This window comes from Condylura cristata, unplaced genomic scaffold (genome assembly GCF_000260355.1).
Source record: "Condylura cristata isolate star-nosed mole 26May11 unplaced genomic scaffold, ConCri1.0 scaffold00016, whole genome shotgun sequence".
Taxonomy (NCBI): Eukaryota; Metazoa; Chordata; class Mammalia; order Eulipotyphla; family Talpidae; genus Condylura; species Condylura cristata.
This window is the reverse complement of record NW_004567117.1, coordinates 29,134,894-29,157,348: the sequence shown is the minus strand read 5'-3', so window position 1 is coordinate 29,157,348 and position 22,455 is coordinate 29,134,894. Positions and strand designations below refer to the sequence as shown.

At 41.1% G+C, this 22,455-nt stretch overlaps 1 protein-coding gene across 1 annotated transcript in view; it reads left to right on the top strand.

The window, feature by feature from the left end:
- The window catches only part of EPG5 (ectopic P-granules autophagy protein 5 homolog (C. elegans)), a 95,905-nt gene that overhangs the window by 17,367 nt on the left and 56,083 nt on the right, over positions 1 to 22,455 (top strand). The window contains exons 6-18 of the mRNA XM_004684003.2: positions 178 to 314; positions 1,432 to 1,539; positions 2,190 to 2,263; positions 4,139 to 4,244; positions 6,578 to 6,692; positions 7,114 to 7,264; positions 8,504 to 8,659; positions 12,250 to 12,407; positions 13,469 to 13,623; positions 15,104 to 15,244; positions 17,015 to 17,179; positions 18,749 to 18,868; positions 19,529 to 19,788. Of these exons, the coding sequence (XP_004684060.1) occupies positions 178 to 314; positions 1,432 to 1,539; positions 2,190 to 2,263; positions 4,139 to 4,244; positions 6,578 to 6,692; positions 7,114 to 7,264; positions 8,504 to 8,659; positions 12,250 to 12,407; positions 13,469 to 13,623; positions 15,104 to 15,244; positions 17,015 to 17,179; positions 18,749 to 18,868; positions 19,529 to 19,788 (1,846 nt within the window). The remainder of the gene's footprint in view (positions 1 to 177; positions 315 to 1,431; positions 1,540 to 2,189; positions 2,264 to 4,138; positions 4,245 to 6,577; positions 6,693 to 7,113; positions 7,265 to 8,503; positions 8,660 to 12,249; positions 12,408 to 13,468; positions 13,624 to 15,103; positions 15,245 to 17,014; positions 17,180 to 18,748; positions 18,869 to 19,528; positions 19,789 to 22,455) is intronic.

Sequence of the window (22,455 nt, the reverse complement as noted above, 5' to 3'; positions counted from 1 at the left end):
AGAGCTATTTTGGTTTATGTCATTAGTAGAAAATTCAAGTATTTTGATGTAACTTTTCTCTTGTTTTTTATTTGAAAAGATATTTTGGTACATGCTTTTTTTTTTTTTTAAATTGGAGACACTAAACTTTCTCAAAACACCGTAGAGCACTCATTTAATACTCTTTTTAATTTATAGCTTCTAAGCAGACAGAAAGCATTCCCTCTGATCTGTGTCAGCTAAAGGAGTGCATTAGTGTCTTATTCATGTTCACCAGGAGAGTCAATGAAGATACTCAATTCCATGATGATATTCTTCTCTGGCTGCAGAAATTGGTAAGAGAACAGAAATAGTGGTGGTGTTATTTCCCTGCTAATTTAAGAATGATCTTTTACTTCATTATAGTATTTTCTTCCATATCTTCTTTAGCTAATTCATTTAGTGGGTTCATTAGTGACATTTTCTTTGATCATAACACAGGGCTCTAAGATGTGCTTGATCAGTTCATTATTAAACACACAGCGCCTTTATGATAAACTAAGCTAAATTCAGGCTTTAAACTTAGGCAGAAATGGGAATGTGGGAAACATGCTGAATTTAAGACCAGATACACGTTTTTGATTCTAAATCTTTTTTTTTTTTTTAAAGAGTTATTATTTACGCATACAAGAACTACGGTAAAGGCCACAGGTGTTGGGGGTGGAAGGTTTGATAGGAACCACCAGACACAGAGTGGGAAGCATAACAGGCAGAGACTGAAACATACTGCTGAAGGGAGCAGTGAGTGAGACAGGAGAGGTCTGCTGCGCCATGTGGGTCCTCCGGGGCTGAGGATTGAACTTGTGCTGCAGTGGCTGTGGATAACTTCACAGTGCTGAGACTTAACCCCTTGCCCCACCAGGGAGGTCCTGTGTCATTTTTTGGGTACCACTTGTATTTAATCTTGTACTTAGTGATACTTTAAAAAAATTTTAAGGGAAGAAAGGGGAGGAGTCAGGATTTGGGAAATTGAGGAAAGCTATAGGCAGGGGGCAGTATTTATGGGTGATGTTTCTCAGTGACGCTGCTGGGGTTTTTAAGGTGTACAATAGAGTTCTTGAATATGGGCTGAGCTTCCAAGCACATTTATGTGGATTTGAGATACTTATAAACTGATGGATTGAACCACTGGATTTATAGCTACTCAATATGGACATGCACACTAGTGATATGTAACTTGCCAGACAATAAAAATTGGGTTTGCAGAGAAAGTAGTTAGGATATTTTTATCATAGTGTTTAGAGATTCTTACACTTTTGTGTGCCTGTGTGGTAGAAATTCAATCATCTTATAAAATGTTTGGTTACTCTTCAAAGATTACGTGTATTTAAACATCAGATTAAATGACTCTACTGGAATTTTGGATGAATTTTTCTTTTTAAACAGTGAAACTTTGTATATTTTACTGCTCAGGTATCAGTGTTACAAAGAGTTGGCTGTCCTGGAGATCACTTCTTCCTTCTAAATCATATTCTTCGATGCCCAGCTGGTATTAGTAAATGGGCTGTTCCTTTCATTCAGGTATGGTGAATGGTCTTCTGATTTTGAGGGCATCTGCGGAGAGATTTTGTTAACTGTTTATCTCAAGGAATACTTTTTAAAAAGTCACTTTAAAATGTTGATATTTAAAATAAAATTCTTCAGATATATCCATATATATATTCTCAGGAATTTTTATGATGAACCTCTTGAGCCACTTAGGGTTGATGAAATTAAGATAGATTTTTCCAAGGTCAAGTACTTGGTAAGTTCTAGCTTGGTAAGTTCAGAACTACTTAGTGTGCATGAAGGCTCACTGAGTTATTTCTGTAGTACTCAACATAGCTTCCTAAATTGGCCTACTTCACACCATAAGTAGCATCGGTAAAACAAGCCACCGGTGTGCAGGTTCTTTAATGCAAACAGAGATTCAGGTCGTGTTACCAGCTCGCCTCTAACCAGCTGCTGATGACATGGTTTGTAGCTTCTCTCTGCTGCTCGCTTGGGTGGTTGTTACTCATAGCAGTCATGCAGATGTGCAGGAGCCACAAGTAGGCCCAGGGCCCCCTCTCCATGTTGCCTGTTCCTTCTTTGTTCATGTGATGGTTCCCTTTATCAGAATGCAGTAAACTGAGACTACAGATGCTTGGGTTGTTGGTTCCTACAGTTTGCTTTTCTTTTTCTGATTTCAGATCAAAGTGTTGAACAAACCATCAGGGGTCTTTCATTTTATGCAGTCCCTTGCCCTGCTTATGTCTCCTGTCAAGTAAGTGTGGCAGACATTTGTGAAGTAGAAATTAAAATGCTTTCTTTCTAGCAAGTGATTGGCTTCCTAAACTGCTCAGATCCAAACAACTGCTAAGGGAAGTGTCACCATTCCTGAGTTTAACGTTGTAGATTTTTCCTGCATTGGTAGATACCTTTATCCCAAAGTGACCCTATTAACTGCTTATGTATAAATGATTAATCTGCTTTGGGTTCCCTTTTTAGTGGGTTCACCTCTCCTGTCATATGTGTCATTGTGAAACAAATGTGGGGAGACAAAGATTATGTGTTCCTTAGAGGAGGCTATTTAGTAGCAGAGAAAAAAACCCCATAGATTTAAGTGCTACATTGTGACTGCTGACTGATGCCATAGAAGAGAATAAAGAGAGGGGTAGAGTAGAATATCTGAGGGGATTCCAAGTAGAGGAGCCGGGGTTTGCAGAACGGAGTGAATTTCAGTAGGAGACAAGGAGTACGGAGGTCCTGCAGGCCTCGAGGATGTGAGTAGTGGCCCAGAAAGCACAGGTGAGGACAGCGTAAGGCTGGAATGAAGTGGGGGGGTTGGTCATACAGATGACTATCTAGCGTGAGATTGATTGTAGCAGCCTTGACATTGACAGGACTCGAAGCTTGATATGGTCTAGCCTTTGTAGCTATTGTAGCCTTTGGAGCAAAGGTAAAATCTGTGTTTAAGAAAAGTTAGGATGAATGGGAGACATCGTCTACTTAATAGAATTAGATTTATAGACATCTGGCTAGGTAACCCCAGCCAGCATCAAGAATGCACCTCCTTACCGGGGGGAGAAGGCGGAGTCTGTGTCCAGGTGTCTGTGAGAACAGTGTTACTGCCCTGTCTGCGTCTGAGTCTGTTGGGGCAGTGCTCATGGGAAGGAGAAAGAGGGAAACCCAAAGGTTATTTTCCTAAGAAAGGGCTAAGTAGCTGACTAGTAATAAAGAATGGGAAAGGCCTGGTATAGACACAGCTCAGTAGACTTCTGAGTATAAGTGAGTGAGGGGTGCTGGGTGTCCTCGGGCTACAAAGACAGGAAGGAGATCTGTTCTGTAGGAGGAAAATTCAAGGGCCTTGTGGCATACTCGTGGACATGTGCTAATGACAGATACCAGTGGACACTTGGAACTTCTTGAAGGGAGCATCATGGGTTGAAAGGGCAGCACGAGAGGTACAGAGCTGGAAGTGAAGGGAAGGGAGAATGTTCCTGTGTGAAGGAAGGGACGGTTGCCGGTTAGGGTCAGGCCAGAGAGGTGGAACGAGGGCTGAGAATGGGTTGTGGCCTCAGAGAAGAAACTTCTCTGGTTACTTGTTCCTCAGAATCAGCCAATCCCACGTGAAAGCCTGCCTGGCAGGAATTTCTTCCCTCGCTACCAGCATACAGAGGGCTGCTTCTTCACGTGGTAGATGTGACTTGACATCAAAATGTTTTTGCATTTCAATGTGCTTGTTTTGCCTTACACAAACCTCTGCATTACCTGAAGGTTGTCCTTTTCTGTCGAGCAAGGCAGGTTTGCTGAAGTTTTCTACTTGGCAAAACAGGCAACCCAGTAGGAGTGAGGGTTCTACAGCAGCATCTGTGGCGTGTGCTGAGGCCCCACCACGTGTGAGAGTTGTGTTAGTAGAATTAATTTTCCCCAGTGACTCATCACGGTAGTTCATAATGACCATGGTCTCTGTACCAAAATGAGTGAGATTTTTGGTGTCCTTGATTTTTAGCCATTTCTTTCTTTTTGTTTACTAATTTAAACCCATTGAAGATTGAGTCAGCATCTGACTCTTCTTCAAGGTGAGTAGATGATCCCTAATGGTTTCATCTGAGCTTTCTCTGATTGTATGAGGGCAGTGATTTCCCTTTTCCTATAGGAATCGAGCCGACTTCCTGTGCCATATGAAGCCCAGTGAGTGGAAGCCATCCTCCTCAGGACCAGCATCCGGGACGTGGACACTGGTAGATGAGGGAGGAGAAGAGGTAACTGGTCATGTCTACATTGTTTTGATGAACTGCTTTTGAGTTTTTGGTATGTAGCACGTATTGTTGTTTTCCTTTCCTGCATAATATCTTATTTAATTCTCCCAACCACCCCATGATGTAAGTACTGTTATGGTCCCTTTTTTATAGATGGAGAAACTGAGGTGCAGCAGGGTAAAGCCGTTTGTTCCCAGTCATAGAGTGACTAAATGACAGGCCCTCCAGCCTGCCTCATGGCACACTTGCCATGCTGCCAGCGCTCTCTAGAATATTTCCAAGTTCTCCTGGGAGAATTTAGAACCTGGATATATTGACATCTCTTGTGAACTTCACATTAGGACTTTGTTTTATGTACTAACAAGTTTCTAGACTTGAGCTCTCACCTATAAATTTTCAGGGTCTGTGTATTAAAAAGCTGGAGCTGATTAGGGTTCTACCTTCACTCACAAATTTCTTTTTTTTTTTTTAAAGGTTTATTTATTTATACATAAATAAACAAACATACAGAACTGGAGTACAGGCCAGAGGTATAGGGAGGAGAGGATTCACCATAGTCAGAGTGGTGAGCAGGTTGATGAAGTGCACTGCAGAGGGGAGCAGCTGGCGGGTCAGGAGAGGTCTGCTGCGCCATGTGGGTCACCTCCCTGGGCAGGATAGAATTCATGCCCCAGTGGCTGGTGATCGCTTGATAGTCCTGTGACTTTAACCCCTGCGTCATCAGGGAGATGCTCACAAATTTCTTGTCCAGGGTTTTTCATTTGAACTTCATTTGAAAGGTGGAAGGTAGTTTTCTATTTCATAGGGAATTTCATTTAGTGATCAAAATCCAGTTCCTGAGCTAATATCTGATTTTCTTCTCCTATATGTGATTAGAGTATCTGTAAGGAATGTTTCCTCCAGCTATTATTATCAACTCTCATGCTTTTCATGATCCAAATCCTGATTTGATGTGCTTGTGCAGGATGACCAGGGACGAGACTTATTAAAGCGCCTTCCCTTTAAAGCAGTTAAAAGTGCACCATGGACATTTCTCAGACTGCCTGGCAGCTGTGGGGGCTGTGTGTACATATTTACCCAAGTGGTCGTTTAGAAATGGGAGCCCCTTCAACTCATTTTACTCATCCTGAGACGTGCAGGAGCCAGCAAGAAGCCGACATGTGGTGTCAGCCTACAGCCCTCTTTACTAGACCCTGAACAGTCATCCTGAAGGGAGCGTCTCAGGAGCTGGTGCAAAAAGCTTTAAAGATCGAGGTGGAGCAGGTTTATTTTTGCTCCCCCAAGGTTGATCTCTCCTGAGAGAGAAGTTTTTTTTTTTTTTCCTGGTAGGTTTTCTGAATTTAATTCCAGAGATAGATAATGATTAGTGGCCTTGCAGAGGTGCTTGGCTCCGATTAGCACTCACTGTATGTTGAGAGAGCTCAAGAGCTTGGCAAGTAGAAGAAAATATTGGTAGTGCTATTGACTCAGGGCTTAGGGGAGACAGGCCCTCTGCATTTTCCACAGCAGTGGTTTCTCGACTTCAAGTGAATATTAGAACCACTTGGGCAATTTAAAAACCTTTCCCAGCCCACACCCAAAAATCCAGATATTTAAAGCCTGTTTGGTGATTTTAGTGTAGCCAGTGTGAGAAGTACTGATTTCAGTAGAGCTTCTGAGCTCTTGTTTGTTAGCCATTTAGGCACATAAGAGGGTAAAAATAAGTGTAGTGATGAAATTACAAATGACACTAGCCCCTTGTTGAAACTGTGGTGACACATTCTTAAGGATCTCTGAATCTCTGCACAGAATTTGTTTTTGAATGTAGCATCTCTTAGGACACAAGTCATATTGGTGTCTAAGGTGACTTAGTGCTCTATAGCAAATAGGAAAACCCAAAGATTTCTCCTGTATAATCCATGTTGTTTGATCCTGTTTTCCACAGCACTAATTAACAGATCTTTAGTCATCCACAGCAATTGCTGATTGCTTCCTGACGAGCAGCTGAGTATTCAGATCTTGATTTGGAAGTAAGATGCTTGCAGTTAAAATAACTTGGATTCTAATACATGGTTCTTTTATTGATGTCATAGCACTGAGCTTTTATAGTAAGACTCTAGAGGAATTTTTTAATCTTCTTTGGGATGGAACTTTACTGAGAGCCATTTTAGCCACTGAAGGGTGGGCATGACTCATACACATAAAGTACTTGCGATGTTAGGGACTCGGCAGTCCATCTGTGGAACTGAGACTATCAGTCTGTGTCCTGTATAGGTCCATGAAGTCCATGAGATCTAACTAGGTCGGTGTGTGCTCAGCCAAATCATCAAGGGTGATTTTGTACCTTTTCCCTTAAGGATGAAGACCCTGAGACCAGCTGGATTCTCCTTAATGAAGATGATTTGATTATCCTTTTATCACAGTTTCCATTTGATGAACTCTTTCAACATCTTCTTGGGTTTAAAGCAGGAGGTAAACTAATTTCTTGTGTCATAAGTGAAATTGGTCGTGGCCAAGCTTGAACATGGGAGCTCAGTATCAGTCTTACGCTTGTGCAGGCCCAGGATGCAGGTCCCATGTCTGACCACACACATGGGTGATTGTGTCCCAATGATCCTTCCTTCCTTTTTCATTTTTCAATTTCCTCCTTCATGCTTACATGAAGAATGGCTGACTAGCTTGCCCATTGCCTAGCTTTAATACATTCTACTAATTTCTCTCCTCCTCTTTTTTCTCATACAAGTTGTCATAGGAACCAGAGTCATGGGGATTCTTAATTCTTCTCCAGTCTTGGCTTTGTTTCCTTATAGAAGCATTCACACATGTACCCGTGTGTTTCTTCACTTACATGTAGTAACTTACATGTTTTTCCTTTTCTTTGATTGACTTCCAGGTCATTATTTACCTGAAACAACAAGACCTCAAGAAATGATGAAAATTTTTGCCTTTGCTAACTCACTAGTGGAACTTTTGGCTGTGGGGTTAGAAACCTTTAATAGAGCCCGCTACAGGCAGTTTGTGAAGCGAATTGGTTTTATGATCAGGTAACACCTTCGTTGGTATACTCCTCTGTTTCTACCTCACTCAGCACACACACTGCAGTGTTGCAATGATGGGTTTATATATGTTTCAAGTCTTATTTCAAACAAAAGTAAGGTTTTCCCCCTATCTGTCATCTACCAGATGGGAATGCTTCCAGTTAGAATGTTGGACTAATTATCTCATACTTGACTGGTTTGCTAGATAATTGTGTCTGGGGTCAAGATCCTCAGAGCAGCTATTGGATTGAACTTTTCCAAAGAGAAGGGGTTGAGGAACAGGTGGGCTTTCCCTTCCTCTGCTCTTTTGTCTCCTGTAACTCCTACTTTTTGCCTGGAAATTGCCACATAGCTATGAAAAAACAATAGCTTTTTTGCATCATTATTTCCTGTTTTCTCTGTTATTCAAGTTTCTGTTCAGTCTTCTTCAAGTTTCTATTAAATATGATCCTAGAAGGTTCCAAAGGCTTCACCAGTGGCTACTTGCTGTATTTAGTCTGGGAAAGCACTCATTTATCCTTAGCACTTTTCACAACAGCTTCCTGACTCACCTTCCTGCTTTTCCTTTTGTTCCCCCATATCTCAACCCCTACCCCACCCCCCAGCCTATTCTTGAAATAGTCCATGTTCCCTCTACATCTTGAGCCAGTACATATCACTTCCCTGCCCAGGACCCCGCTGCCCCCGGTCACTCCGAGCAAGAGCCAGAGTGCCGGTGGCCTACAGGACCCCTCACCATCTGGTTTCTTGTCACTTTTTTGATTTCCTCCCCAGCCAGTCTCCCCCTTACTAATACTGCTTTAGCACACAGTGTTCCTCAGAGGTATTGAACACACCTTGGAGTCTTCCGACTGCTTGTTTCTTCTACCTGGATGCGCTTCTGTTAGATGTCCTGTCACTTCTTCCAATCTTCACTCACGCGCCCTCTTCAGCAAGGTCTCCGCTACTCCTAACTGAGCCCCTGACCCTACCCTCCAGCCCCTCCCCAGGGAAACCTGCTTTATTTTTCTGTGTCAAATGTAACCACATGATGGACTACTTTTATTTCATTTTGTTTATTGTCTCTTTGCCTTCCACTAAATGTGAGCTCCATAGGAGCTTCCCCACTCTTGAATTACCTTCAGAATCTGGAAGATAATAGGTCCTCAGTAAATAGGCATTGAATCTGTGAATGCTTCAGATGTGATACAAGGTTTGGAATGAGCGTGGTAATGAAAATGCTCTGTTGCTTCTCTGCATGCTCAGGATGACCCTCGGTTATGTGAGTGACCACTGGGCACAGTATGTGAGCTACAACCAAGGCTTGGGATTGGCCGTGCACACCTACTCTTTACAGAAACTACAGCTGGAGTTTGATGAGCTCTTTTTGAGAGCTGTCCTGCATGTGCTGAAAGCCAAAAGGTAAGTGTGATGCTAAGTGTCAGGAAGCTGCTGGCTGGTGAGAAAGACTGGGGCGGAAGTCATGGCTGAGGTATGTCCCTTACGGTGACATCTCAGTGTCTTTCCTTTTAGGCCCCTTCTTGGACTTTACTTCCTTCTCTGTAGCATTGCCTGAAGTGACCTCTCTCTCGGTCTTAACCCAATTCTGACATCTCACCTTTGCCACTCCCTGAACTTTTGGGGTAGCCCTGAGCAAGGGATGGATTCTGTTTCACTCTCAACTCCGGTGCTTTCGGGGATGCAGAGAGGGGCTCACTCAGTAACTGGTATAAGTCACATTTGCTAACTTTATTGATCCAGTTGTTTTGCTGTGAGGGTTTTCAGAACACTGGCACTGGGCTCCTGCCTCCACCTTATAGATGCGCTGACCTGACCTTGCAGGTCAGATAGCACGCAGCGGAGGGAGGGACAGAGCAGCGTGTCCTGCACTGTCTGCCCTGAGCTGGCCGAGTGCAGGGGTGGCTTCTGCCACAGCGTGTGCCCGCTGCAGGAGCTGGGCTGGCCCCAAGCCCACTCGGCTCCACTCACGAACTGTTGGCTCTTGCCTACTTGTCTTCTGAGCTGTCTACGCTCCCCTTGCCTGGGCCTCTTCACCTTAACCCTTCATTCACTGGGTGTTGTGTGGGTTTGTTGTGTAGTGTTGCCTTGGGCAAGCCACTTAATATTTGTGGTCTCCCTTTATTCATTTATAAAGAGGAGTGATGATATCTGTTCCACTGATGCCATGAATATGTGATGAAAGGCAGTAATATGTAGAAATACTCTTTAAGCCTAAGGGACTTTATGTAAGTAAAGGGCTTTATGTAAGTAGTGGTGATAATTGTGTGACTTCACATAAAGGGCAGATAACTGCTCACTCAGAGAAAGATCAGGACTCCTTGCCTGTTGTCACCACCCTTGAGCACACACAAGTCATGGGTCTAGTATAAAGGCACTTGAGCTTTGAAATGTATCTTTGGATTAACTTGTACATATCCATATTGTGTCTGGAGCTGGTGGTTTTGTGAGGTACCCAGATCCTTGCAGAGCCCTGCCAGGGGTCAGAGCACCAGCACCTGCCCACAGAAGCTGGCGGGTGCGTTACCACATTTCCTGCCTGTTTAGCTGGGAGGGAAGCACTTACTACGGATGGGTACACACGCTGGTATCCCCAGTTGTAAACCCTCCTGTAACATAATGCATGTAACTGACGAAGAGGATAACTATTTTGACTTTTAAAATGTTGAGTACTGTTATTCTTGAGTTATAATGTATGTTTTTTTCCCACACCACCAATTCTGTGACTCTGGCTCAGTACCCTGCAGTTTAACTCAAATCTGATACTGCCTGATGTTAGTAAAGAAGAATGTTATAAAGGATACAGGTACCAGTCAGATGGAAGAGGTGCCTAGGACAGAGCTTCCATGCCCCCCAAGCATGCATGCCACTCTCTCAAGAACGCCACATGTTTGCCCACTTTCACAGTCTCCAGAAACCATCCTTTTGGTTTTTTATGGAGGACTAATTATAGAAGCACAATTTATTAAATTATTAGTCATTGGCGATTGATTGGGCCACAGCCACTTTCTCCTCTCTGGAAGGATAAGACTCCTCTCAGGGGGTAAGACTGGTAGCTCCAACCCTCTGAACCCTGGGTTAGTTCACCTGACAACTGGCCCTCCTCCTTAAGTTTTTTCTTTTCAAAAAGTCCTGTCATCAGCATAACCAAAAACACCTTTGCCACTATCTTGTGAATTAGAAAATTCCAGTGGGTTTAGGAAGTTTGTTAGGGGCAAAGTTGAATATTTATTATTATAAGCCACTATATCACATGTACAACTTATAGGAGATAAATTATTAGAACAAGATATATTTTAGGCAGAAAAGTAAGACATTTATCATTTGATGCAGAAAAAGAACAGGGAAGCTGTTAGGCAGAGAGGAGTCCCAAGTGGTAGTTTGAGAACAAGATATTTAAAGACATGAAGTTTCTGTTTACTTAACACTTGAATAGAAATTTCTGATAATAGCTATCCTCCAAACTAAAAGAAAAAGTTGAAATCCAAACCAAAGGACGAGTAACAGCAGCCTAAAGCAGATGTACCGTGTGGATGCCGTGTTGGCAGTAGCCAGCCTGAAAGATACGGTAGCTTGTGATATTTTAAAGTGCCCAACAGCTTCTTTTCATTGTTTTAGAATCCATTACATGACAGCATCAGTTCCCATGTGAAGTGTTAGGATAATTACTCAGTGAGATAGAAACTGGCCCCCCTCAGCTTATAGAAGCTTTGGCACCTTTTGCTCAGGAGTTTATCTGGTTGCTTTCCAGGTTCTGGGTCAAATCTAGGTGAGTTTAGGCTGTGGCCCGTAGGCATTGGTTGGCATGCACTGTTTAATTTCCTTTCCTTTTTCTCTTGGTAAACTTCATGAACTTGTGATTTGTCAATTTGTTGTTTTGCCTAAAACATAACAAATACTTTAAGTGCCTCTACTTTTTTTAGATTTTAGATAATTGAGATAAAATTAACATACATTTTAGTAAGCATATTTTGAGTGTTGATTTTATATGAGGTACTGGCTTAGGTGCTGATAATTATAATTTAAGACTCCAGGCTATGTATCAGTTTATAGAAGGTGAACAGGCCTGGCATCTCTCTAGTGGCAGTCAGTATATACCCATAAATCATGGTCACTTGGGGTGTTCTTCATTCTGGGGTTTAGGGGAAAATGGGGTCTGAGTAACTTAGATGACTGCACAAATTCTTGGGCCTACAAAATGAGGATCCCTGCAGATACGCCTGGGAAACTGATTGTTCTGCCCATTTCAGAGTGAGAACCCCAGATAGACGGTATGAGAAAGCCCAAGTCAGGTGTGGATGGAATTTTGTAATGTGCTAAGGAGGAAGAAGACAGCTTTACAAATGGAGGGACAGTGGAGAGGAAGTAGGGTTCTCTGCAGCCTTGTCTAGGAACAAACCAGTACCCTGAACACAGAGAAGCCTCTTTATGAAAATTGTGAAATCATGAAAGCCTTTGAGTTCAGGCCTGAGGAGTTTGGACCTAATTGCAGTGATTGAGGAATTATTGTAGGGGTTTTGGTCCTACCCCCCCTTTGTGTGTGTGTGTGTGTGTGTGTGTGTGTATGTGTGTACCTGTGTGCGCATTCAGACACACGACTGCATTTAAGGAGCTCTTCTGTCAACCCAGTTTGAAAGGGATCTTTGTTTCAAAACTCAGTTCTACCTGTTCTTGTCTTTTCTGTGCTTTGATAACCTCATGTACTTTGGGGATAATGTCAGTAATAGTACTTGCTTTGCCTCAGTGAGGGTAGAATGAGATGAGATAAAGTTGACGTGGTGATTAGAACAGGGCCTGGCACCGAAAGTGTGCATGGTGAGCATTTTCTTACTATTAGCTCCACTATAGGTGTTCACGACTGAAGCTTGTTAGCAAATTGCTCTAGTGTGATTTAAGACTTTCTCTTCTGTCAGTGCTAAAGGTTTGTCTATTTTCTCAATGTGGTGAAGTTGACTGACATGTAAAATTATTCCTACTTTTTAAAAAATGTGCAGACTTGGCATTTGGCTGTTCATGTCAGAAATGCCCTTCGGGACACTGTCGGTCCAGATGCTGTGGAAACTCTTTTACCTCATGCACCAGGTGGAAAGCGGGAACCTGGAGAAGCTCTGTGTCACTCTCCAGCCTGCTGAGTGCAAGAAGCAGCTCCAAGGTACAGCCCCACAGACTGTGCAGCGCCGACCTCCTACTTTGTGGCTCCTCTCCCCGTTTGAGGAGACTTTGGAGGGGACCAAGAGAGAAGTGTTTATTTGTAATAACTGAAGTCTGAGAGATTTCTTTGTGGTTTTGTCTTAGAAGAATGATAATTCCAATTATCATTATTCTAGAGATCCTCTGCATAATAACTTCTATTATAAGCCCAGTTTGAGGATGGGAAATGAAAATTAATTTGGTAAATGCACCGTGGAATTATTTTGAAGATGTAGGGAATTTTATGAACTCCATTTGATTTCTCAAATGTGTAAACATAGGGAAAGAATTATTGGCTTATTGCCACTGTGGAAAGTTTCATCAGGGGATATTACACACACACACACACACACACTTTTTTTTAACATCTTAAAAATAGATCCTGGTTCTTGTCTGTGCAACTTTGCAGCGGTTAAGTTTTTATCCTGTATTGCAAAGCTATTTGCCAATACTGCCCCCTAGTGTTAAAATGTAACACTGCATATATCTTCATCTGAGAAATAGGCGAAATATGTTTATTATAATATTATTTCAATCATGTTTATAACTTCTTGTCCCAAATTATCATTTATAAACAGACTCTCTTGTTTGGCTTGATGTGTTTTTGCTGAGTGTTTTTCTGGCCTTAGCATTTTCATTATTATTCACTTGCCTGACAATTACCAAGAGCTTCCAATTTGCCTTTGAGAATGTCTCACCTGATGACAGCAATAATCCTTTACAGTTGACAGCACTACTTCAGGGAGATGCCATTTAACCTTAAATAATCTTTTGAGACATGAGGAAGCTGAGGCTTGGGGATGTTAAATGTCACCTTTGAAGCTACATTATATTTCGGGTTGGAGTTTCACCTGATCCATCCTTTTTCTTTATGACTGTAGAAATCATTCTGGAAGAATGACCTTTTTGTGTCCTTAAATATTTCTGAGTGTCTTTTAATTTTATATAGTCTTTCTGGAAGGATAATTCAAGTGACAAATATTTCTTCTTTTCCCATTTTAATTTTTTGATATGAACTTACAGACCCAGAACATTTTGTGAACTTCGAGAAGAGTCTTTCTTCCATGAATAGTTCAGAAGAGATTTGTCTTCTGACTACTTTTGCTCAGATGGCTCAGGCCAGAAGAACCAATGTGGATGAAGACTTCATAAAAATGATTATTCTGGAGATATATGAGGTTAGAAAATTAAGGTTTAGAAGTCAGCTGAAAATTTTTTCTTTTGGGTTATTCATCAGTTCTTTTGAGACTGCTGTTTTAAAAGTAAGACTACCTTGAACTGTTTGTACTCATGTAAGGATATAGACAATCCAAAGAACATAATTTTGCTCCAAGGAGTATTGAAAAGCAGTTATATCTACTCCAGCTCCTTCTGCTACCTCTTGGCATTTTATGCATTAGTTTTGGTAAGAAATAGACAATCTGGCATGCCTGACACTTGCAGTTTTGTACAGTCTGTGGTCTCCCCACTCCCAGGCTGCCCCCAGTCTCCACTCCATTCTAATTTGAAAGCCTGACTTCCACACCAGTTTAAATGAGAGTGTGAAAAGAATCTGGAACTTAGGAGTTTGTTTTATGCCTGCTACTGACTGCCCCTTTCACATCAGAAAAGATGCCTTACCACTGTGGGCTTTAGTTTCCTTCTCTGTAAACTGATAGGTGGGGGGTAGATACTTATTTTTTTCACTTCATGAGCCATTCCTAATGGGGCTTTGCATCCCCGAGTGTTTAGGGACATAACCCAGTGTGGCCACTAATACTTTCATTGGCGTTTTATGTATGTTTAAAAAAAAAAACGCCGTCCTCCCCGGTGGCTCAGCGGGTTAAAGCGCAGCACTAAGAAGCTAAAGCCACTTCCGCATGAGTTCGATTCCCGCCTGCCCCGCCTGCCCCGGAGGTGACCACATGGCGCGGCCTACCTCTCCTGACCTGCCCGCTGTTCCCTCAGCAGTGTGCTTTGTTGATCTGCCTGTTCTGTTCCCCACTCTGTCTCTGGTGAAGCCTGTCACCGCCCCTGAGCCTCTGGCCTGTACCCCAGTTCTGTATGAATAAATAAATAAATCTTTTTTAAAAAAAAAAAACCGCACATTTTAAATTATCTTTACTTTCAAAAAAATATTTCCTCCGATTACAGGTGCTTTGGTGGTAGGTATGATGTGGTAACATACATCTGAAGAGATGTGAACCTTTTTTTTTAAATGCTGGCTGGCCATTGGCACCCATCAACATAGCCTATAGTGAAGGACATTGTTCAGAAGGAGTCGGTGAATATTGATTCTTTTTAGAAGCCCACACCAAATACAAGCTTGTATTTGGCTCCTTATTTTGTGGGATGGAATAGACATTTCCATAAAAGGCATTCTGATTTTGAACATCTGACTGTTTTCCTTAAATTAAGAGAAGTTTTCGTCCCAGGGGGACTTTTCAAAGCTTGCTACTTTAGCCTGTTCTTAGTCACTGTTAATGGTTACCTCTCCTCCACCCCCAGCTTCAGGTCCTTTGCATTCTGAAGTTCTTTTATCTTTTTGAATATGGAGTGAACCAAGACTCAATGGGAGATTCTTTTTGTTTTATTCAAAGCACCTTCAATTAATTATGGAAATATATTTTGACTGATAATTGGTATTTAAAGTGCCATCTCCACCTCTTCCACTTTTAGGTGTCTTACGTCACTCTGTCCACCAGAGAGACTTTTTCAAAGGTTGGTCGAGAGCTTTTAGGCACCATCACAGCTGTTCACCCTGAGATAATTTCTGTTCTCTTGGATAGAGTTCAGGATACCATCGAGCAGGTCGGAATGGTAAGAGTGCTGATTTTGTTTGTTTCATCCCAGAGTAACTCAGTGATGGAAGAGTAGTTGGGTGCTGGGGATGGTTGTCAAGAGCAGCAGGCTCTGTGCCACTCACCAGGCCCACCTTGGGGGAGCTACTGCTTGATAAAAAGTGTCATTGTTCCTCTTAATCTCTTCAAAGTGACTTTTCCACTTTCAATAACATGTTTTTAATTAGTCTGTTACTTCAGTTTTAGTTTCATAATTTTGTTTCATAACTTTTATGTTTTATATTTAGAAGACTGCATTAAGAAAGGACCTTCTTAAATCACTCAGAAGAATTAAAGATAGTTATTTGAGCAAAACGCAGTATTTATTTCTGTTGTTTGTCATAATCCCTTTTTGTAATCTTTATAAAGTTTTTTTGATATTTTTTTATCGATATCTTTTTTTATTGATAGTGCTTTTATTGATATTGTTTGCATACCAAACGGTAGTTTTCACTCTCTTCTGAAATATGTACAGTCCTTACAACAGTGAATTTTAGAACATTTTAATCATTTCAAAAAAAACCCCTGGACTCTTTAGCTGTCCTTTTTTCCTTCTAGTCTTAAGCACCATCAATATACCTTGTCTCTGTAGTTTGACTATTCTGGACATTTCACTTAAATGGAATCATACAATATATGATAAATATATGAAACATATGTTGTGGCTGGCTTCCTTTACTTGGCACAGTGTTTTCTAGGTTCAACTGTATTGTAGCAGGTATCAACACTTCATTCCTTTTTATGGCCAAATAATATTCCATTGCATGGATATACAAACTAAAAACAGAGACTTAATAAAAGTTTTTCTTCACTTGTAATAGGATTATCACGTGTGAGTCTTTCTGATGGCAAATAGTCATGGATCATATATCCTTAATTTTCCTCCAGGCTTGTATTTACAAAGGCTCCTTCCTTATAGTCACTTCATCATCCCTGTGAAACAGTAGACCCATCATATCAACACTTTATCACATTTATAAGTGGATTGTTTCTAATGAAAGATTGGTGTATGAGACATATTTTTCCTGAAGGAAGAATAATTGATCTATCATATTTTCTTTGAAAAAGTACATGTTAAAAATGTTTTAAATCATGGCAAATTGTATGCAGCATAATAGGCCATCTTAGCCATTTTAACGTTTGTAGTCCAGTGGCGTTAAGTACATTTACATTAGTTTGCTCCCTGCCATACCACCATTCATCCGTAGCACGCCATCACCTTGCAGAACAGAATCTGCACCACTAAATAACCCTCATTCCCACTTCCCTGTACGCTTCAGCTCTGACAACCACCATTTTACTTTATGTCACCATGGGTTTGGTGAACATGGTTATCTCATCTAAATGGGATTAGTTTCTGATTTATTTCACTTAGCGTAATGTCCTCAGGCTTCATCCCTGTTGTAATAAGAGCCAGAATTTCTTTTCTTTGTAAATGAGCAATATTCTGTTGTATGTAGGGTCAATATGCCACATTTTTATCTAGTTCACTCCTGGTATAGTGGTTTTCATATTACATGTGAATACAAGTTTATATATAAGATTGACTTTTACAAAGAATAATGAAATGTGTTTTGCTGTATCTCTAGTTTTAAAATTGATTTGGTTGTTCATGAAGTCTATTTCATTTTCTAAAAATGAAACAAAACCCCACTTCCCATTTGCAAGCAGCTTAATAATATAATATTGTAGTTAAATAGGATTATCCTTAAGTTATGATTCTAATTACTGTCTTTTCTTTTTAAATAAGGTTTCTTTATACTTGTTTAAAGAACTGCCTTTATATCTTTGGCAACCTTCTGCCTCTGAGATAGCTGTGATTCGAGATTGGTTATTGAATTACAACCTGACCACGGTGAAGAATAAATTGGCCTGTGTTATTCTAGAAGGACTGAATTGGGGGTTTGGTGAGCAGGTATGTGTTAAAGCCATTCCCCAGAGAATAGAGGTTCTACACACATCAATTTGAAAGAAATAGTTTCTCAAAGCAGTAATATTTTCTGACAGTAACATTTTCAAAGTCTGCAAATTCCTTTAGATGTGTGAGAGTTTAGGGTCTTTAATTCTGTTTTGCAGGGGGAGCAGGTACTAAATGAGGATAAATTGTTCCACTTTGAACATTCTTCCCCTTTCCTGGGACCATTTGTGTCTCTTGCTTCTCTGGCTACTTAGTGCATTTCTTCCTAATTGCCTCTCCTGCTTCTGGTCTCTCTTTCTCCTGTATATTGTCTTGTTAACCACCATGTTGGTTAAAATCCTGAACTCTTGTTGGTTAAAATCCTGAACTCGGAGTCAGCCTACCTGTGTTTTCATCCCAACTCTGCCATTTCCGAGTTTTGGGGTTTGAGCAAGCTGCTTCTGTTCTCTAGAACTCAGTTGCTCATCTGTAAGTATTAATATTAATACTTCATAGGTAGTTAGGACATGTAAAATAAGTTAGGGCAAGATCAACAAATTAGGACACATGATACATTTAGGGTGGTTCTTGGCAAACATTGAGTACTCATGATGGTAATCTTAATTAATACATTTCTGATTACTTGAATTTGCTGCCTTTCGTAGCTCGCAAGGATGCCATGTCAAGTGGTCGTGACTGGTAAACCTTCCTTCCTCTTTACCCTAGGCCTTATTACTTAGCTTCTTGATCAGAATACTGAACATAAGGAAGGGACAATGGGAGAGAAGTCAGCCCTGTTCATCTGTCTGCTCGGTTTTTGGTCTGAGTATTGACTAGTCCTTGTATCCAACCTGTGAGGCTGGTGTGACGAGACCAGAGTTGTACAGAAGAGAAAACTGAAGCCAGGGAGCTCTTCCCCCAGGCGTCCTCATCACCTGCATTTACCCATGGATTAATCTGGGTCTTCTCTCTCACGTGCTGGTGGGTGAGAGTATTGGGGGCTGTTCTCCACCTTCACGTCTCTTGTCCACATGCCCTTTGCCCCAGAGAATTGCAGGAAGACAGCCCTGGAGAGGCTCCTTGTCAGGGAAGTCATCTCTGTGAAGGAAGACTGGGTGGGAAAGTCGATAGGCCACTTGGAGCTCCCAAAAGAATGTTTTACCCATGTTGTTGAGTATTTTATTTATTTTCACTGGTGGTAGAACAAGAAAGGGGAATATAGATAATTCATTTTTTTCTTCTTTAATTAATCATAATTAAGCATCTTCCTGCCTTGTGACAATGCTTTGAACATAATTATAAAAGTCTTTGTAGTAATTTTATGATGGGGAGTAGATTACAGTCAAAGTTACCTCTGTGGCTGAGGTCAGGGATACTCCAGTTCAAACCTGTTACGTGCAGTGTAATGGTTCTTTAAAGATTTCAGTTTTTTTCCTGTTGTCATTTTCTATTTTTCACTGTTAGGAGATATGAATTTGGAAAATTAGCTTCTTTATCCAAGATCTTTTTTACTTTTCTGCCTATCTTTTGATTCAAAGGTTTTGAAAGAAATCACGATGACGTTTGTGATTGTGTCTCTCTTTAAAGGATACCCTTCACCTGGATCAGGCAGTCCATACTGAGGTGGCTCTGGTGATTCTTGAAGCATACCAGAAGTACCTTGCACAGAAGCCATATGCTGGGCTTCTTTCAGAGAGTATGAAACAGGTATTTCCTTCTTTTATGTATTGAGAACACAAATCTTACCAGTCACCAAAGTGAGGATAGTTATAGTATTGACCCTTAAGTTTCCCAAGAACATTTCTGGCACTTTAAGATACTGCAATTGAGCTCTATGATTGGATAAAGACTTGTCATCAAGAAATAACCTACATTTGACCATTTTAATACTGTAGAATTTGAGTTGAGCTGCACTGGTGTGTTGAAACTGGCTTGTACTGGCTCAGGGGAACTGATTTTTAAATTATCAGGAACTTTGCAAAGCAAGTCACTAAACTGTTGGTAACTTGAAATTGACTTAAGTGAGTTTTTATATCACCAAACTAGCAAGGGCTAGAAATGACCTCTTAAGGCTTCACCTGGTTGTTAACCTGATTTACCAACACAACATTCATTGAGTACCAACTTTTTACTTTTCTATTACTTTTCTTTTCCTTGAGATAACCCAGATCAGGTTCAGGAGGTGACTGGCAAGTAAGCAGAAGTAGTTGTGAATGAAAATTAATTTAGTACTGTAGATGCTGAGGACTAGTGAATAGCATGTTCCCCGTTTTCTGAGGCCATTGTTGGTCACAGAAGGAGACATATGGGTGAGCTTACTGATTTATTGTGTATGTGTCTAATATGGCTTAAAATAAATTGTTTTAGGTTTCATATTTGGCCACTGTTGTTCGATATGGAGAGACACCCGAGACCTCCTTTAATCAGTGGGCCTGGAACTTGATCTTGAGATTAAAATTGCACAAAAACGACTATGGACTACAGCAGAATTGTCCAGCTGTCCCCTTCTCCAGCGCTGTGCCTGACCTGACAGAGTCACCCACGTTTCATCCTCTCTTGAAGGCTGTCAAGGCGGGCATGCCCATTGGCTGTTATCTGGCCTTAGCTATGACGACCGTGGGCCACAGGTATAGTGTTTGGGCTAAATAGTCTGTGGTTGCTGAACCTTGTAGTCTGTGATTCTGAACCTCAGCTTGCAGATCTTAAGTTCTGAGACCTTCAAAAAACCTGTGTAGGTATGACTAAGTTCAAATAATAAGCCTTGATTAATAGCCTCTCAAGAGAAAATTCATACGAGAAAGATTTGTACAGGAAAATCACCTTGTTACTTTATGAAGAGTTAACATCTGTTACCAGTGGGATGTTTGTCAGCTGTGGAGGCATTTTTATCCATAATAATGACCAAGTGAAAAAATTGGTCAACTATATTGAATTTTGCTTAAAGTGATGCAGCGTACTGCAGTATCGCTGCCCTGGGGAACAAGCTACTGAGCAGGCCCCTGCCTCTCTGGCGTGAACACGCCATGTCTGTATTCCTTTCACTAGAATATTTGTCTCAATATATTGTGGTTGTCCAATTAATCTTATCAAGGGTCATCTGTTAAGATCCAAAAATGTGTTTGTCTTGTGTTACTGTTTTATCCTTTGTGAAGAAGACTGTCTGGTGCAGTAAATAACTGGATGCATGAATGATTTTTCCATTGATAAAAAATCTTTTTCTTTAAAGACCTCTTTAATGTGATAAGTCAATTTTCCTAACCTACCCACTTTTCTGAAACCTCTTTGATTTAACATTACTGATTCTTGAGTTTTAGACTCACTCTAATACGTTTTTAGCTTCTGATTTCAACGTCTTGTTTCACATTAAATATATTTTCCAGGGGATGCTAGAGTCCTGTCTGCAGTTCATGCTCAGTCTTTTGGTGAGGAGTAGGAGAGATACATAACTGTTAGCAAGCTGGTCTCAGGGTCTTGATAGTTTAGTGGACATGTAGATATAAAAATAGCTGGAGGACTAGAGATTATAATCATGGGTGGGGTGGTATGGACATAGCAGCGCTTCTCAACCTTGGCCACTATTTAGACTCATTTCCATAGTGGTTCTAAAAATCCCCATTCAGGGAAGAGTGTGAGAATCCTGATCCAACTGATCGGGTTCCAATCTCTAGATTTCTTGAATGTACAGCTTAGAGGGAGAACCACTCAGCATCTGAGTGGAAGGAATGAAAAGGAAGGAGAGATTGTTCTAGCAGGATACCTTCATGCAGGAGCTAAGCTTTGGAGAGGAGTAAGAGGTGCTGGCCCTATGCTAAGGAGCAGAGTGATGACTTTGTCCAGGTGTTTATGCCCACTGTAGTGGAGCTTCAGGCCAAGGGCCACTACTTGCACCCTATAGCGCACTTGCCATAGAATAGTGTGAGGGATTCTCACTTACCTCATGGACTACGGGCTACTCAGATGTGAGGACATTGTCCTGTCATCTTTGTTTTGCGAGAACTTATACTTGCTAGTCTAGATCTAATGAATATGAAGAGTACCAGGTCTGAGAGGGTTAGGGGAGACAACGGGAAATGATGAGGAAACATTTGAGACTGAAGCTCGAGGTTAGTGTGGGGAAGCGGAGATGGTCAGGCAGGTCAGCCTTTGAAAACCAGGTAAACTCAGGGTAGAATCAACCTACTAGAAGGAGAATGGTGTTATCTGGCCCTTTGGAACATACTCTTTACTTTGTTTCCTGTAATTCTAAAGTCATTCACAGCTTTCCTGGACCTCAGTTTCCTCATTTCTAAAATAGAAATAATATTAGCTTTGACCTACATCATGAGGCTTAAGTGAGTCACAAGTCATCATCCTGCTGGGGACAGTGTCTGGCCTGGGGACAGTGTCTGGCCTGTGGGTTCCTTGGGTGTAGTGGGCTGAACTTCCTCATTTCATCATTTCACTAATTTCTTGTACTCAACCTGGGACTGTAACTCTCTTCACTGATGCTGCTTCAGTCTTGTCTAAACATAATATTTGTTCAGCGCTGATGACCCACTCTTAAATGGAAGTGAGGGGACAGATACATGCTTCTCTGCAGTTCACACAGTTCACACACACAGTTCTAGTGTGAAGTTATACCATTTTTATTTTGGGTGTAGGTCTACCACAACCCACATGAAAGAGTCTTGTGATTGGGCTTGGGATTAGGGGACTCCGAGGGGACATAAGCTGTGTGTGAGTATAACATAGACGATACAGAGTGCAGTAGTCAAAAAAACACCTGAAACCCCTCACTCTCATAAAACACTTCTATTTCTTTTAGCTTATTTTTAACCCACTATTTTTTCCCTTTCATTTTTTAGAACTATATACTTTTATATGTCTTTTTATACTTCTAAAACTATAACCATTTCCATTGTGGCATAATCTTTGCACTGTGACTTTTATTTTCTGTAATGATTTATCCTCCTAGAGTAAAAACAGCATCACCAAATAGTAGAATTAGGAGAATAGAGGACAAACCACACACTTCGGCACTCTGGAACAACGAGTATTTTGATGTGAATTCATCCCTGTGTTTCCCCTCTAAGTGACTCTTCTTTACCAGTGGTTATAATCAGAGAAGTATAAGATTTTGTGGTCTCTCTCCCCCACAGTGGCAGGAGTATTATTGCACGATGTCTTAGTTGCCAAATCCAGTATTTTGAAATGATGCCATAGTACTCCTTTGCGTGTTTTTTCCAAAATGTATGTAACTCATTTCTGCTATGGAGTTGTAATTATAAATAATTCTGATTATTTTTTAAGGACAG